This window comes from Halyomorpha halys, unplaced genomic scaffold, assembly GCF_000696795.3.
Source record: "Halyomorpha halys isolate HHAL.00 unplaced genomic scaffold, Hhal_1.1 Scaffold588.1, whole genome shotgun sequence".
NCBI lineage: Eukaryota > Metazoa > Arthropoda > Insecta > Hemiptera > Pentatomidae > Halyomorpha > Halyomorpha halys.
Genome location: NW_027110173.1, coordinates 451,776 through 467,329, shown reverse-complemented (window position 1 = coordinate 467,329; position 15,554 = coordinate 451,776). Strand labels below are relative to the sequence as shown.

At 28.4% G+C, this 15,554-nt stretch overlaps 2 protein-coding genes across 9 annotated transcripts in view; one reads left to right on the top strand and one right to left on the bottom strand.

Moving 5' to 3' along the window:
* LOC106684534 (uncharacterized) overlaps positions 1-9,162 on the bottom strand; it is an 18,615-nt gene extending 9,453 nt beyond the window's left edge. The window contains exons 1-2 of one of the 7 annotated variants that reach the window (XM_067048340.1): positions 9,148-9,162; positions 1,499-1,611 (exon numbers count right to left, since the gene is read on the bottom strand). In XM_067048340.1, the coding sequence (XP_066904441.1) occupies positions 1,499-1,580 (82 nt within the window). In that variant the 5' untranslated portion in view covers positions 1,581-1,611; positions 9,148-9,162. Of the gene's footprint in view, positions 1-1,005; positions 1,147-1,315; positions 1,456-1,475; positions 1,711-1,798; positions 1,996-2,292; positions 2,308-9,147 lie in introns of those variants that run through there. The other 6 variants (XM_014426665.3, XM_014426664.3, XM_067048341.1 and 3 more) reach the window with 6 other exon arrangements.
* On the top strand, positions 2,382-15,544 carry LOC106684533 (SPRY domain-containing SOCS box protein 3). 2 transcript variants are annotated; one of them, XR_001343713.3, is made up of 7 exons: positions 2,382-2,615; positions 2,958-3,148; positions 3,243-3,345; positions 9,512-9,637; positions 11,251-11,466; positions 13,065-13,373; positions 14,023-15,544. XR_001343713.3 is itself a non-coding variant. In XM_014426662.2 (6 exons), the coding sequence occupies exons 1-6, from the start codon at positions 2,483-2,485 to the stop codon at positions 13,169-13,171; spliced, it is 876 nt and encodes a 291-aa protein (XP_014282148.1). In that variant the 5' UTR covers positions 2,382-2,482; the 3' UTR covers positions 13,172-13,885. The 2 variants fall into 2 exon arrangements, 1 of the variants encoding a protein (XP_014282148.1); XM_014426662.2 differs by lacking the exon at positions 14,023-15,544 and having other exon boundaries at positions 13,065-13,885.
* The last annotated feature ends 10 nt before the right edge of the window (positions 15,545-15,554 follow it).

Below are 15,554 nucleotides of genomic sequence, written 5' to 3'. Positions count from 1 at the left end.
CTTAAGTACTGGGACACCAGCCAAAGTAAAAAGTTTTGATTTTATTTAGAATTAGACATATATTAAAGATAGTACTGTAGATTGTAGTTTTTTTTTATTGAGGCTGTTCTATAGACTTTCCTAAAGTCATTAAAATTGTTATAAAATTAACTCCAGTCTACTGTACATTCTATGGAATACATCAAATACAAAAAAAAAAAAAAAAAACTTTTTTGTCAGATGTACTACTATTTAAGCAAAGTAGCGATATATAAAAATTTGATAAATATATATTGTAAAGATTCTAAAATCTAGTTTGGTAGCACAAGAAAAAAAATACTTTGTTCTATATGGGAAAAGTTCAGTTTCCATTGAAAAATATAAAATAAATTATACCCAGCCATTTAAATTTATGAAAACAAAATATGAAACAGTATATTGTTTCTAAAAAAAATAATGGAGATTATTTTAAAACTGTTACATTTACAGTGATATTCAAGGAAACTATTGAGAGTAATTATTTTAAATCAGAGTTGAAATAAAATAAAACTGAAAATCATGGAAATGAATTAAACTTGCAATAATTTTTAGATAGTTGTAACAGTGATATTTAAATCCATAATGCTCATCTATACATTTAATTTTGAGTTTTGATTATTTAAAAATGAAATTATTTTATTACAAATAATGCTAAATATTACAGTATTAATATTTTTAAGAGAATAATGATAATAAATTCAATATTATCTGAAAAATACGCTGTTTTTTTTAATTAAAATTTTAATGGTAAAATAAAAAAATAAGCATTTTGAATAGAGATCATAAATTATAATTTTTTTTTCTTTATGGAAGCAGATTTTTGTTTTAATGGCTATAAAAACACAATAAGCTGATTTAGTTGCATCAAATTTTACTAGAATTAAAGTTTACCTAAAAGCAAAAAAAAAAAAATTGAATTAATTATAATAAATTTAGGATAACTATTTTTAATTTTCAAAAGTTAAGAAGGAAATCCTTTTCACTTACATCTTACGGTATCCAATTCTGGAGGTGTTAGAGCTCAAATACACTTTAGTTTTTGATTGCAGTAGAGAATTTATGAGCTATTTAAAATGAGGTGAGTACCTCATAATTGTACTTAGATATGATGTAGTGTGTGATTAGATAATGCGAAAGAGTTGTCTATATCTTGAATGATAGATAACAAATCTTAGTATCTTAAAAAATCTTAGGTAATACACAAGATTGTGCTAATATGTTTCTATAATTTAAAAGTAAATTTATAAACAACTAAAATTAAAAAAAAAAAAAAGAATAAACTTTTTTTATAATGTACCATAATGTATGGAGTGTAATGAAAACATTCAAGTTGCTTCGTTTAGTACTGCTTGCATAATTTTTGTGAGAAGCAATCTATATTCTACTGAAACTGTGCTACCATTAAACTCATGAGAATGCTTAGGTGCAATGTTTTAAATTATGATTAATATCAGTACAGTAAAGTATTGTGGTAGCCTGCCTCGGGACGAGAGAGAGGGTGGGACTCTATGCCTTCCAGAGAAACCGCAAGTCTGGCTCCTCTTGTCAATCCAGAAATGCATGCCAATACTTCACACAAATGTACCTTCACCACTGGAACAAAAGGGTTCAGTTTTTCTTAGGCCACAGCATTGAATTCAGTTCCCAAAGAAAATAAACAATAAAAATTAATTAAAAGGGTTAGGCACATATTTATAACGATTTGATGGAATAAGATTCAAGCATTGAAGTCTAGGACAAGACTTAATAAAACAAGTATTTACTAACGAATGATACACACCATTTACCATAAATAGATGTTTCAACCTATTTCTGTAACCATTGTATTGGACTCAAAAATAGCAATTGATTCGTCTCAAGACTGTAATTTTAACCTTTTGAAAATGGCTAAATTATATTTATTTATTTTTCAGGGCGAATTTTAATAAAAACAGATAAACGATTGTCACATTTCACAAGCATGCGTTATACATCTCCAACATTATTGATTTTAGGCAGTTGAGCAAGTGAGAACTCCATCGTTAATACAATTACAGAAGTTTCAATGATTTGATAAAAACATATTGTTAATCTATAACTTAAACTTCTAGTATTATTGAGAACATTATTCTAATAACTCGGTGTGCTAATACCTAATAGTTATAACGTCCCGGAAGTTATATGTGACTAATAGAATAACTATAAGATATTGTTTTATTTGAAAAAAATGTATAATAATCATCAATTAGAATTCTCATAAGAATGTCAGATAATTATAAGAACAAATTATATTACCGTAAGGTAAAACAACTAACAACCCGTAAGTAATTCAAATTTCCCGCTCTGAAGATCATAGAAACCAGTGGGCGATTTAAAGTTCTGGACTGGTCGGTGTATATTTATCAGCTGATACATATTTGTTTTGCTTCAGGTTATAGTTGATTATTCTCTACTTTTAGTGTTTTGAATTTCGGAGTTTCTTGAAATGGCTACTGTTGAAAGACAAATTACTTTCGTGGATGATAAAACTGATACTTGTCAAGACGACTTTTGTTTGTGCCGCTGTATGAATAACATGGGTATTTTTACTTGTACGTGCTGCGCAGAATTCGAAGATAGTAAGTTAAAAATTATTGTTATTTATGGAAATTAACTTGCCAAACTAGCTTAATACGTTAAGTATCATTTTATGGTAATTTTTTCAGTTTACTTTCTGACATTGTCTTGGCATTTTAAATGGTTTTAAACCTAAAAACTTAGTATTGATTTGTTAATGTATATATTAAGAATGATATTATGTACTATCCTGGGGTAACAGTTTTCTTATGATTTAGTTGAAGTATATTTATCATAACCCTGTTATGTTTAACTCTATAGTTTTATATCATAGATAATTCCTAATGTTCATGACTTTGAAAGTCGATGAATCAAACTACTTACTGAGAATTTACTTTTTTTAGTCCATGAGTGGGCCTGGGATGATCAAGATGCTTCTCCAGCTACTTTATTGAGTATGCAAAATAGAGAAGTTAGATTCCATCCTGGCTACAGCTCAGGAACTGCGGCAGTGAGGGGAGACTCCCCTTTAAAGAAGGGGAACGTTTACTATTGGGAAATAAAAATGCTTACCTCATTGTATGGAACTGATGTGGTAAGTTTACAATATCTATTGTTATTTCTATATTGGTTTTGGAATCCATGAATTAAAATGATCTTATTGGATTTGTCTTCATTTCATTTTGTAGATGGTTGGAATCGGTACAAAAGCAGCAGAACTAAATAAGTCAACTTATCAGTTCTGTAGCTTGTTAGGTTCTGATAAGGAATCTTGGGGCTTTTCTTATACTGGTATGTAGCAAAATCTTTACTTTCTCTTCTTATTCTGTCTATGCTTTTGCAGATGTTTTACTGTAGATTTTGACATTTCATTTATCTTATTCTACTATAAATCAGGCTGTACCGTAAATCATTAACAAGAATTTTTATTTTTTTCGGAAGTGGGGTAAAAGTATACATTAGATATAATTTGTGACTATAAATAATGTTAATAAACAAAAAATATTGAACTAGAATTTAATTTAATTTTTCTATTGCTACCTTCTGTAAATTACTAGATAAAAACAGATTTATAAAACTACATAACTTTCAATTTTCTAAAACATATTTTAAATTAATTTTAAAATAAAATTTATGATTTACGAAACTGATTTTTGTACAAAACATTTATTTTTAACTAATGCAAGGGCATGTATTGTAGATTTGGTTTTATTAAGTTCTTCATATTTGGAACACTTTTGATCATGATGATTCTATCATCAATTTTTTATCACAACTTTTTTTCATAAATTTGTTGTCTTTTTTTTTCTATTCATAAATCAATCCTGTAGTTTCAGATATTTATAGTGAGTGAAATAACATAATATGCATCAGTAGGTGACAACATTGGCTGTCCATTGTTGCCTAGTGTATGGTTGCTTCAATACATTATTTTTTTATTTTAATTTGGTTGTTTATAGAATATTACTCTTATTTGTATATATATTTTTAAAAACATTATGGATCTGGAATTTATAAAAGACCCTGCCAAATAACTCAATTTGATGATGATGATCAATCCCAGAAGGTTGGTTTCTGATATAATTGTAATTATCGCAGTCATCAAGCAGTTTTTAATATTGCAAAAATTTCAATTTCTATGGATATACTCATTATTGAAAATTTTCTATTTTTCCAAATCTTCATTTATTAACTGATTTTATAGAAAGGCAGGAATGTGATGTATTTTAAGGTGGGGTGATTTGTGATTTCACCACTATTTTATAATTGTTTAACAACATTTTGGCCTAACAAACCATTCTAAATTATAAAATCTCTATATTGTTGTTTATGTAAATCTCTACTGCTATATTAATTATCTCTGTGTGGTGTTTATAATTTCGTTATAAACATCACATAAATAGAAAATTTGTACCTGATGATGGTTTATTTGGCCAAAACTTTATTATTATACAATTTTTTGTTATTCTTCTACTAAAATAATTCTTTATTGCATATTTTGAAACATTGAGAAAGTTTTTCTTTTGCAATCAGACAACCACAAACTAGGAAATAAAGACCAAGAAATTAGCAACCACATTTGATAGTCCCTCCTAAGTTTGATGGATGGTCCTGTTTATTAAATGATTGATTATTCAGAAAGCTTGATTTTGAAAAAAAAAAAAAATTGAAAGTAAAGAGAAAGTTGATGACGAAGGGGTCTAATGGACCTGAGCAGTACCCCAAGACCATTACTGTGAAATCTTTCAACTACCTTCCTTACTGAAGTAGCTACTATTGAAACGTTTTAGTTATTCTAAAAAATATCATACTGCTTAATGATGCTAAATGTATTGAAATACTATATGATCATGTTATTAATATCTAACTATCTTGAGGTCCGTAAATAAATGGTGAGGGAAAGTGATGTCTATAATGTCCATTAGTCATCCCCACACAGCACGGTTAAATTTTGTATGGACTTCAGTATTAAAATGGTTTAAAAAGACAATGAGATTGCATTAGAATGGTGAAGTTTAGATCTAACATTAGTTGGCATAGACCTGTATTGCCATTCATTTATCAGATAGTTAAATGAATCCTGGAAATTGTGAGGGGATGGGGAGAAAAGATAATAAGCTTGAAAGCTCGAATGAGACAGTCTTAACTGTTTATTAAATCGCAATGCAACAACTGGGTAACTTATATTTGTCTTCTTTTTATATCATATCATACAATGAATATAACATATTTATTACTGTACTTATTTATTTATTTGTATGGAAATGGATTATACAACCTAAAGAATATATATAGAAAATAAATTAGTTTTGTATACAATAATGACAGAGAAGTAAATACTGCTCTGGGTTCCTCTGAGACAGCCTTAACTGTTTATTAAATCGCAATGCGACAACTGGGTAACTTATATTTGTCTTCTTTTTATATCATATCATACAATGAATATAGCATATTTATTACTGTACTTATTTATTTATTTGTATGGAAGTGGATTATACAACCTAAAGAATATATATAGAAAATAAATTAGTTTTGTATACAATAATGACAGAGAAGTAAATACTGCTCTGGGTTCCTCTGACACACCTGTCTGGTTGAGGGGTGAATGGGTGATGGAACAACATTTTTTTCTGAATTCTACAATGAATCATCTGATAACAAGAGCAGGTTTTATCACTTGTAAAAATGAGAAAAGAAATTTTTGGGGCCAAAAAAGAAACTTTTTGGGCATTCCTTCTTATATATCTTTAGAGGAACACTGCACTGCTTAATCAGAAGCCTAATATTTCTTTGTTACACCCACCTTCTGGAGTACCGAAGTACTCTGTTGCATTCCCAAAGACGAATGAAAAAAATGTATGTCCTCAGAAATAATCAAGGAACTAATTTAGTTGATTGTCTGTTTGTCAGTCAGCCTGTAGTCAAATGGGTGTTTGGGTGTAGTTAACCGAATCATTAATCTGATATGGGTGAAATTTTCAGGGGTTGTACCAGTTGAAATTTTATCAAATTCTGTCCTCTACTTTAGCTGGTGCTTATTTCCTTGATAAAAAATAAAAAAATGTTTTCAATTTTACACAGGAAACAGCTCGCCCAAATTGGCCTTAATTGAAGAAATAAGTTGGGGATTAGTGTAAAATAGGTGTTTTATCAATGTTGCGAACAGAATCCAATGTCAAAAGGAATTTTCTAACTCTGTCAGTACCAGGTTATGCTTGATTGGGTTATCATTAATTGTAATATTGGAAATTATATATATATATATATATATATATACATACATGATGCTAGTAAAATAAAATGAAACAATAATATTTTAGACAAACAAAACCATAAAGAAAATATAAGGAATTAATCAATATAAACTATACAAAACAAAAGAGAGGTCTTCTTTAACAAAAAATAAAATATTTATGGTCGATAATAAATTAATAACATCAGCTGAATGAAAACGGATTGTAATGTCTGTCCGACCTTAAGTTGAGGATGATAACTGTAGGAGAATGAGAGCTGCAGATAGCAGTTCTCCTTGTAAGCTGAGGATGTAGGCTGTGCCGATGATAGCTGAAGGGGAATAACAGCAAGATATCAGTTATAAATTTCAGTCATTGGTAAGCAGACACAGTGCGATACATAATATGACTAGTGCTGGTATTTCTTATGAGGACTCAAAGTTGACTGACTGTTTAAACATTTGGTGCTGCTGATAATCTTTTGTTATAAGGGTCATTCTGTGTTCTATGTACGATTTGTGTCCCAGACTGATTGTAGGTCTTTAGTATTAATAAATGGATATGAAAAAAAAAAATTATGTAGTGGAAGGACCATACTACAAACTCACTCATTTGGAATAGTTGTTTTATTACAGTAACAGGTAATAAAAAAATTCTCAAAGTTTGATTTCCTCATAACTGGAGTGTCTCAGGGTTAACTTTTACATGTTAGGATACTCCTACCAACGACATGGAAAGAGACAGAAAAATTGAGGCATGATTTTTTATAAGAATGCTCAGTAATACTAAGTATTATAAGTAGAATGAATTTATCTTCTCTGTTTAGATTTTACATCATAATACATGTCTCATATTTCCAACATCACAACTCTGGAACGTTTAAAACCGCAGCCAATTCTGAAAAACGTGCATTATAGAAAAATTAGTTCGGTTTAAAACAGTGGGACATTCCCAACGAATCCGTGTGTAAACTCCTAGATTTTGCTAGCTCATTTTTTTTTCGCCTGGTTAGCAACCAATTGTTGGGATTCATGAGCGTCTCCATCTGTATTCTCACAATACAGTCGATTTTGTATAACCTTGGGGAGCTGGTTAAAACCTAACTATACAACGAACTTGCATATCATTGAGAGTGATTTTAAAGCCTGAACTCATTGAGCCATCACACTGCAAACCATTCATTAGCCCTTTTGTTGGAAAATCTCAACCTTAAAAAACCTTCCTGAAGTTTGTAGGTTGTGAAGAAAGTCTATTTAACATATGTTCTTATGCAGACTCAAACTTATACTGATATAGTTTCAATATAGGTATGTTGTTTCTCAATTGTTCCACACTGTGGAGGGCAATAAAATATAAATAAAATTCTTATTATGAAGTAATGGAATTATCAAAAATACACTTATTCAATTTGATTTTGAATTGAATTAGCTTTCTTAAAATTTAGTGATTTTTGAGACATAACATTGAGACTGTTAGTATATTAAGATATTATGGATTTTCCATTATGTTCTCACAACCCTGGAAATAAATTTGTTTTTAGATTGATGTGCCCTAAAAACTAATAATTTCTATGATGGCCTTTTTATACAAATAGATCACTAAAAAGGGAAAGAAACAAAATGCAATAGAAAAAAAAAATTGTTTTCTTTATTAATTAGCACTTATGACCCATAAACAGCTGAGGAATTGATTCCTTATTACAAACAGTTGAACATTCATGTTTGCAAAATGACATTTTTCATTATATTACTGTATAATTTATACAATTAAAAATAGGAGATTGATATTAATGTTATTTAGTGTGCAGTGTGTTCACGTAAAAAATAATTAATAAAAATTTTCATTCTTCTAATAAAAAAATTAAATAAAATGTTTACGTGTGTAAACAATCAATTTATCCAATTCTCTCAAATATTTTTTCTTACATAGGCAAAAAACCTCCTTTTTTGGACCAAGTATATAGAAATAATATAAGCTCCTTGTGTAGATTTTATTCTAAAGCAACAAATTATTAACCTTAAAGTGTTGGTAATTATCTACTCAATAAATATATTAAGAAAAGAAGAATTTGAACAAAATACAAGTAGGAGGACACATGTGTACTGAGACTATTTATGTTATTTTTTTACTGGTTTTAACAAATGTGAAACTATCAGAAGATAATTGCAATTAATGTGATAAGATTATTTCTCTGGCTTTCTGTAATAAGAAGCTAGGTTAGTATTTTTCACTATCATTTCGGATTGAATTTTAACTATATATATTTACCAACACAACCAGTGGTTTCTTGAATGCCATTATTGATAATAATAATATAATAATCGATATAACCATTAATGATAAGTAATGAAGGTAAAAAGTTTTTCCACAGTGTTATAATGGATTAGTACTGTTGTTAATAAAAAAAGTAATAGTACATGCTCTGCCAGTATTATTATGAAAACTTTACTTAAGTAATTGTTATTAAGTTATAACATAATTATTAAGTAATTTCATAGAAAACATTTGTGTTGTATCTTTAAAAACAATGCTTATTAATTTAGTGTGGCAGTACAATTTTTTTCATAATACCTTAGGTCCTATATTAATAACGTTTAAAAAACAAAAAAAAAATAGTTATATAATAATGAAATATTGGGTGGGAGGGGATAGACAGTACTATTTTACTGTGAACCTGGGCTCTGATATAATTATGAAGATTTCGATAATTCCTTAAACAGTGATTTATATTTAATTACTTTTATTTATAATAGCAATTAAATATAATCAATAATATTTTGATGTTGCATTATGCTTATCATTTAAGGATTTCATTTCATAATAATCGAGTTTAATTTATTAAATACTTAATTTGACTCACCATTTTCCTTAATTTGGTTGGATTTCATATTTTATGTCTTATGTCTTAGCTCACTTACTACTAGGTTTTAAAAATTAAAACAAATGGTTAGGATATGAATACTTAATCAGCTTTAAGCCTTGGCTGCCTTCAAGGTCTTCACATTGTTTGTTTTTCCTTATTTACCATAGATATTTAAAAGTTAAATAATTATAATTATAATTATTTCATTATAATTGTTATCATTTGAATATTGAATGTGAGTATATCATATTTAGTAGATTTATTATCATTCTCTGTTGTTTTCATAATTGGTAGTAGCTATAGATTTTTTTTTTTAACTTTATTTTGCTTAATTAAAATGGAAATTATGGAAAAATTGCAGGTAGGTTGCAGCACAATGGAAGAATGGAATGGTACGGTCCACCTTTTGGCAAAGGAAGTATTATAGGCATCTATTTGGATATGTGGAAAGGAACTCTTGAGTTCTTTTTAAACCGTCGTCCGCTAGGTAATTGGTTTTGTTTTATCTTGAATAATTTATTTTTTAATGTTGTGTGAAATTTTTGTTCTATATATTTACTTATTTTTAGATTACTCTTAACTAAAAACTATGGAATTGATTTGAACCTTTACTTACTAGAACTTGAATACCCCTAATCAAAAATTTCAATATTTACAGGTTTTTGTGTATTTAAAAAAGTGATATAACATTTATATCCAGTTTATACCACGATCAATTAGTTAAACTTTTAAGGTTGAAGGATTTTTTTAAATTATTAAAGTGACAAAATGTAAATGATAAAAGAAATATCGGTGGTTATCGATGAAAACTCCATTTTGGCAAATTTTAGTTTATAAACAAATGAATGATTTAAAAAATTTATAGAGTGATAAAGATTTTGTTTGTATAGTTTTTTTCTGTAAACTCAGTTATTAATAGATTTGAACTTAATAAATGTTCTTTCATTAGACGATATATTTACCACTTCATTTCATAGACTGATGGGATGACAAGGTTTTGATTGCCTACCATCAATAAGTACATGTGTAATTTTATGTTCAAAATTATACAAGTTATGTATTCTACTAGAGATTTTTATATGAAAAATTGTGTATTTTTTATTTAATAATCACATGTACTGTTTTTTGTCCATAACTCATCAATGAAGCAAGTAAATCTGTTTGCATTTTTGATCCTTATACCTAACCTATCCTAACCCATAGAAAACTCAATAAATCAGAATGGATTTTTAGTAAATTTGATAATTTAAAAAAATCAATATCTTGTGAAAATTCAATTACTTCTTAAAATCAAACTTCAACTTCTTGACTTTTTACTGTAATTCCAGTAATGCCTACCCGTATATGTTTTAATACAATATTTAGTTTTGTGAAATAATGTTTCATTTTTTCCTATTTACATGATTAAAATGTAATTAGAGACACATAATATTTTACAAAGTGAAAATTTTTGTTCAGTACATAGACATTTTATTTAATCTAAAATTTTTCTAAATAAAATAAAATTAAAAAAAAAAATGTATTTTTAGGTATTGTTCAACAAGTTCAATTGAGCAATTGAAAAAGTTATACAAAAAAATTTTCATTGTCATTGGAACAAGTAGGATTTTTACTTTCACGTGTTTTAAATGGTCACTAGACCAGTAAAACATTATGGACTGAGCGTATTCCTGCATTAAACACACACATGTCCATAAACATATCTGTTTCCAAGCCGCAACTCATTTTTTGTCAAATATAGACTCAATGTGTTTCTGATATCACTAATTCATTGTATTTGAAAGGTATAGGAAAAAAAAGATCAGTGTCCATTTTTTTAAATTTTGACTTATATGTCTTATCTATTAGAGTTTAATAAAAGCTTGCTATAAAACTATTCATTCATTTGATAAAATTAACAGAATCTTCGCTTGTTATTACTAACAAATTGATATGCAAAATTGTGAAAGAGATACAGGCCGATAACTCTATTTTTATTGAATAAAAGAAAAAGTTTTAAATGTGGCTCAGATTATTTTTCCTATTTGAACCTTCCATTTGTATATTTGATTTTATATGTTTCTTAAAGAAAATAAATTTGAATACTTTCAATGGTTGCAGGGATAGCATACCGCTCGATCAGAAGTAGCGTTCTGTACCCTATGGTGTGCTCTACTGCTGCTCAGAGTGCCATGAGGGTGACCTTGTCTATATCGCATCCTGTGTCACTCAAGTTGCTTGCACTTCAGGCGCTTGGTGGTGATACTCATACTTTGCGCCAGCTTGTTTCCGTACCTGGTCTTCGCAAGTACATCTCAAACTATTGGTGGTTAGTGGGTAAGTTGTGAAAATATTTACTTATGTTTGAATTTATATGTATCGATGTTTAGCATGAAACTTCTGATGGTTATCATTGCTCCTATTTATGTTAAAAATTGGTTACTTGCACATTCTTTTATATCAGTGTGAGAACATTATTTTTATTTGAATGGTTACTAATATTTGTTAATATTACAATCTGCTATGGAATACTATGGAAAATGAGTAATAATGATGTAATAATTCACATTCTTTCTACACATGCAATTATATAAAAAAAAAAACAGTATAATAATTTAAAAAAGTTAAAAAATATATTTTCAAACAATAACAGCAAAATAATAACTGAAACCCCACAAATACATATTTAAATTAAGACTGGATTTGGTATAGATCAAAATCTATACCTAGCTAAAATTTTCATAATTTAGTATTATTTTTTTTTTTCTAAATTAAGCAGGTAAAATGCCATTATTTTTATTATTCTATATGATTAGTAAGTCTCATCAGAAGTACTAGAAAAAATGTATTTCTTAGATTAAAATTTTGTTTTTGGTTTATAATAGATATTTGGTAAAATACCTTCTTTTACTTAAAGAGTTACCTAATTTGATACTAATTTTTAATTTATAATTTTTTTTTTATACAAATAAGACTATATTCTATAACTTATAGCTGTCTGAAATATATTCTGTTTCTGAGCCACTCAAACTTTTTATAAAACTTACATTTTTATTTACTCATTGATTCTGGGAAAAAAAGCATTCCAAAGAGAAAAAAAATTGACTTAGTGTTATTTTCCACCCAAATAATATGAAATTTGAATGTTGTATCCAATAAATGGGTTAGCTTCACGATTGCCCTGCAGATGAATCAGTTTTTTGAAAATATTACTGATCACGAGCTACCTCGATTTCCGAAAGTAGCCGAGTGTCTCCAATAACATTATCAGTTCAGAAGTGTAAACAGTGTGTGTTTTGGTTAGGTTGGAATAATGTACTAATGTATTTGTCCATAGTTCTATTTGAAATTTGATAGCATAGATTGTCTAGGGCATACATCATTATTCATTGCACGGTATGGTATAACATAGGAATAACTAATAGTGTATTTCTAAATCCTTGTGTCACCCTAATGTTTACTATTAATAGTTTATTTGTACCCCCTTGTGATTTTTTTCATGTTAAAATCAAAGAACATGAGTTATTAAGATTAAGTGTAAAATAAAAACGAAATTATGAAAATTTGGCAGTTTCGATTTAATTTTCCATTTTCCATAATCTCAAAAAATATTGGTGACAGTGAGATCTGTCAGCTCTGGAAAAATTCAGAGATACTCGACCAGCTTTTTGATTTCATTTATTGTGTGATCGCTAAGTTGTGCGAACTGCTGATTTCTCTTCTACCCAATAAACTATACTGACCTTTGAGAAGAAGCAATAATCAATCAATGATTCACTGAAAATTAAAAGTTGTACGGATCAGGATATGATAATTTTTAAGAATTAACAAATTTTTTTATAAAAAACTTATCTCCATAAGTTATAATCTGTTAATCTCCATAAACAATTAAAGTGATGTACTTGTGTTAACTGATTTATATCTTGTTCCTTTAGGTCGTAGCGATGAGGAGCTGAGCCCTACTCCTAGGAAACGTCGTGGTGAAGGTAGGAGGTCCCAGAGGAGGCAGTGCTGCTGCACCTGCAGTGGTCTCCGCCTGTGACTAGCGGCCTCTCTTCGTAGCTTCGTTATTTCGTATAGCCTTGTTGTATTAGTCTCGTAGTATTGTCTCTGCCCTTCCAGGCTAACGATACTCTTGCCCTCATCCCCACTCTGGTTATAACTATTACCTCTCTCAGACTTCCTCCGGGAGAGCTGCCTTGAACACGTTTCGGTGTGACATGGCGTTACCGTTGAGGCTTGAGGTAAGCACTTAAATACGAGAAATATGAGGCAGGTAGTATGATCCAGGTCATACTGTCTCTCTTATTTGTTATTTTATTAAGTTATAGTATGTGTTTCAAGTCGGTTCAGTCAATGATGCAAGTGCTCTTGAGCGGAGTTATCTTGAATTATTTTTAGTTTATTTGTGTTATAATTGCCTTAGTGACTCTGGGATACGTTAACAACAATAATAATAAAACCAAATCTTACTAGCCATTTTACTAGTGATATTTTTTTTCTTGAGGTTTAATACATTCAAGCTATTTGATAATCATTTTTATAAGTGTAAAAAGTTTAATAGCTATTTATTGAAAAATCTTACACATGTAACTGGGCTGAAATCACCAGTTAGTCTTTATTATCAAAAAGTACTTTGATTGAAAAACTGCAGTAAAAAATGTATTTAAGTTTTGACTTATTAAGTTAAGTAATATTACAATAACAGTTTTGTTTGTCTTTCGATAATTTACTTCTAAAATAGTGAAACCTTGGATTTGATTTTATCTAAAACTGGCCATATTGCTAAAACATTAGTAAAACTAGTTCATCTCTGAATTTTAATTAGTTTCAATGGTAATTAAGATCTTAAACTCATTCAAAATACTAATTAACTCCATAATTCGGTTACAGACAATGAATTCAGTCCTCCAATGAATGCCTTGATATAATTCTTGATACCGAAATTTTTGAGCAAATATGATCAGTTCTAAGCACTGCCATCCGCTGAGAACAGTTTATGGATGAAGCTAGTCATCTCTGTTTTCATTATTTTGAACTGTTTGTAAGTGAAATATTTTATTTATTCGATGAGCTACTATTATTATTATAATTATTATTATTATTACTTTGTTTAAATCATTTAATCTTGTTTCTCCTACTCATAAGATCTATATGATTTGAATTTTTTGAGTTTCTTTTAATAGAAGAAGAACTAGTATCTGTTTATTTAATCTCTATATGGTCAGGTATGTTTAATTTTATCTTCTTCTTGTTTTAAGTTTACTTTTTAGTTAAAAAAAAAATATTTGTAATAATGTTTACTATTCTCATTTTTCCATCTTTTAAATTTATGGCAGATACCCAGTATTGCTTAGCCAGATGCTAGAGCACATTTCAAGTAAAACTAACCTCAATTTCGTGTGATTAAGCGTTTAGCTTAGTTAAACTCAGAGGCTTTATATTCTCTCTATAACGTTAAGTTATTGATTCAATTTATTTGTTATACAAATAAACAGTTTAAATTGATTTTTTTTATTAGCAATATGCTATTTATTAACATCAAAGTTATGAGTACTTTTTTTGGAAATAAATTATATTACAGTCTATACATGATATTTGGTTTTATGGTTGAAAAATATAAAAAATCTTGTCCTGTTATGATTGGAATTAAAGTGCACAATTGGAGCAATAAATTAGAAATTTTATTTATCTCATTGATATTTTCTATTTGATGATTATATATTGTTTTTTTAATAGAAATTTTTATCTTATTTATTTATAAAAATTATATCCTTATATTGGCATTAAATCAATTTGAATATTATTAAAATTTTAAAAAATAAATAGGAAATATAAAGTCAAGTTTTAAGGATAGTTTTAATGAAACATGAATGGATGGAATTTAATTTTATTTACAAATCCAATTATTGTCAGCTTATTACTAAAACCTCTCAATTTTTCAAGTTGGAAGGATTTTTTTATATTTAGATTAAATATTTCTTACCAAAACCTTATATTTTATATAAGTGTCATGCCTGTTTCTGTACTCTGCGAGGTTTGCATAGGAAGATAAAAGCAAAAGATATTGGAAATGGGCATGGTTGTCCTGGGCCAATAGTTCCATCCATCAATCCATAACACTACAACTCATAGAGAGTCAAGGCGTGCTGTATTTTCGAATACCATTCATCTTTAAAATTCTGCGGCTCTCCAATTGCGGAAGCTTAAGATAGCCAGAGCATTCTTAGCCACTCCTTGTGATATGAAATATTTACTCCATATTAACTTTTTTTGTAACAAATAGTAAAATAGAATTCACAATATATATACATTATAGATTTCGTAGGTAAGAATTATCTTTTGCAGAAAGAATTGAAATTGGAGAAATCCTCCTACCACATACAAATGGTGAATTGTGAATACATTCCTATATTAAATATAAA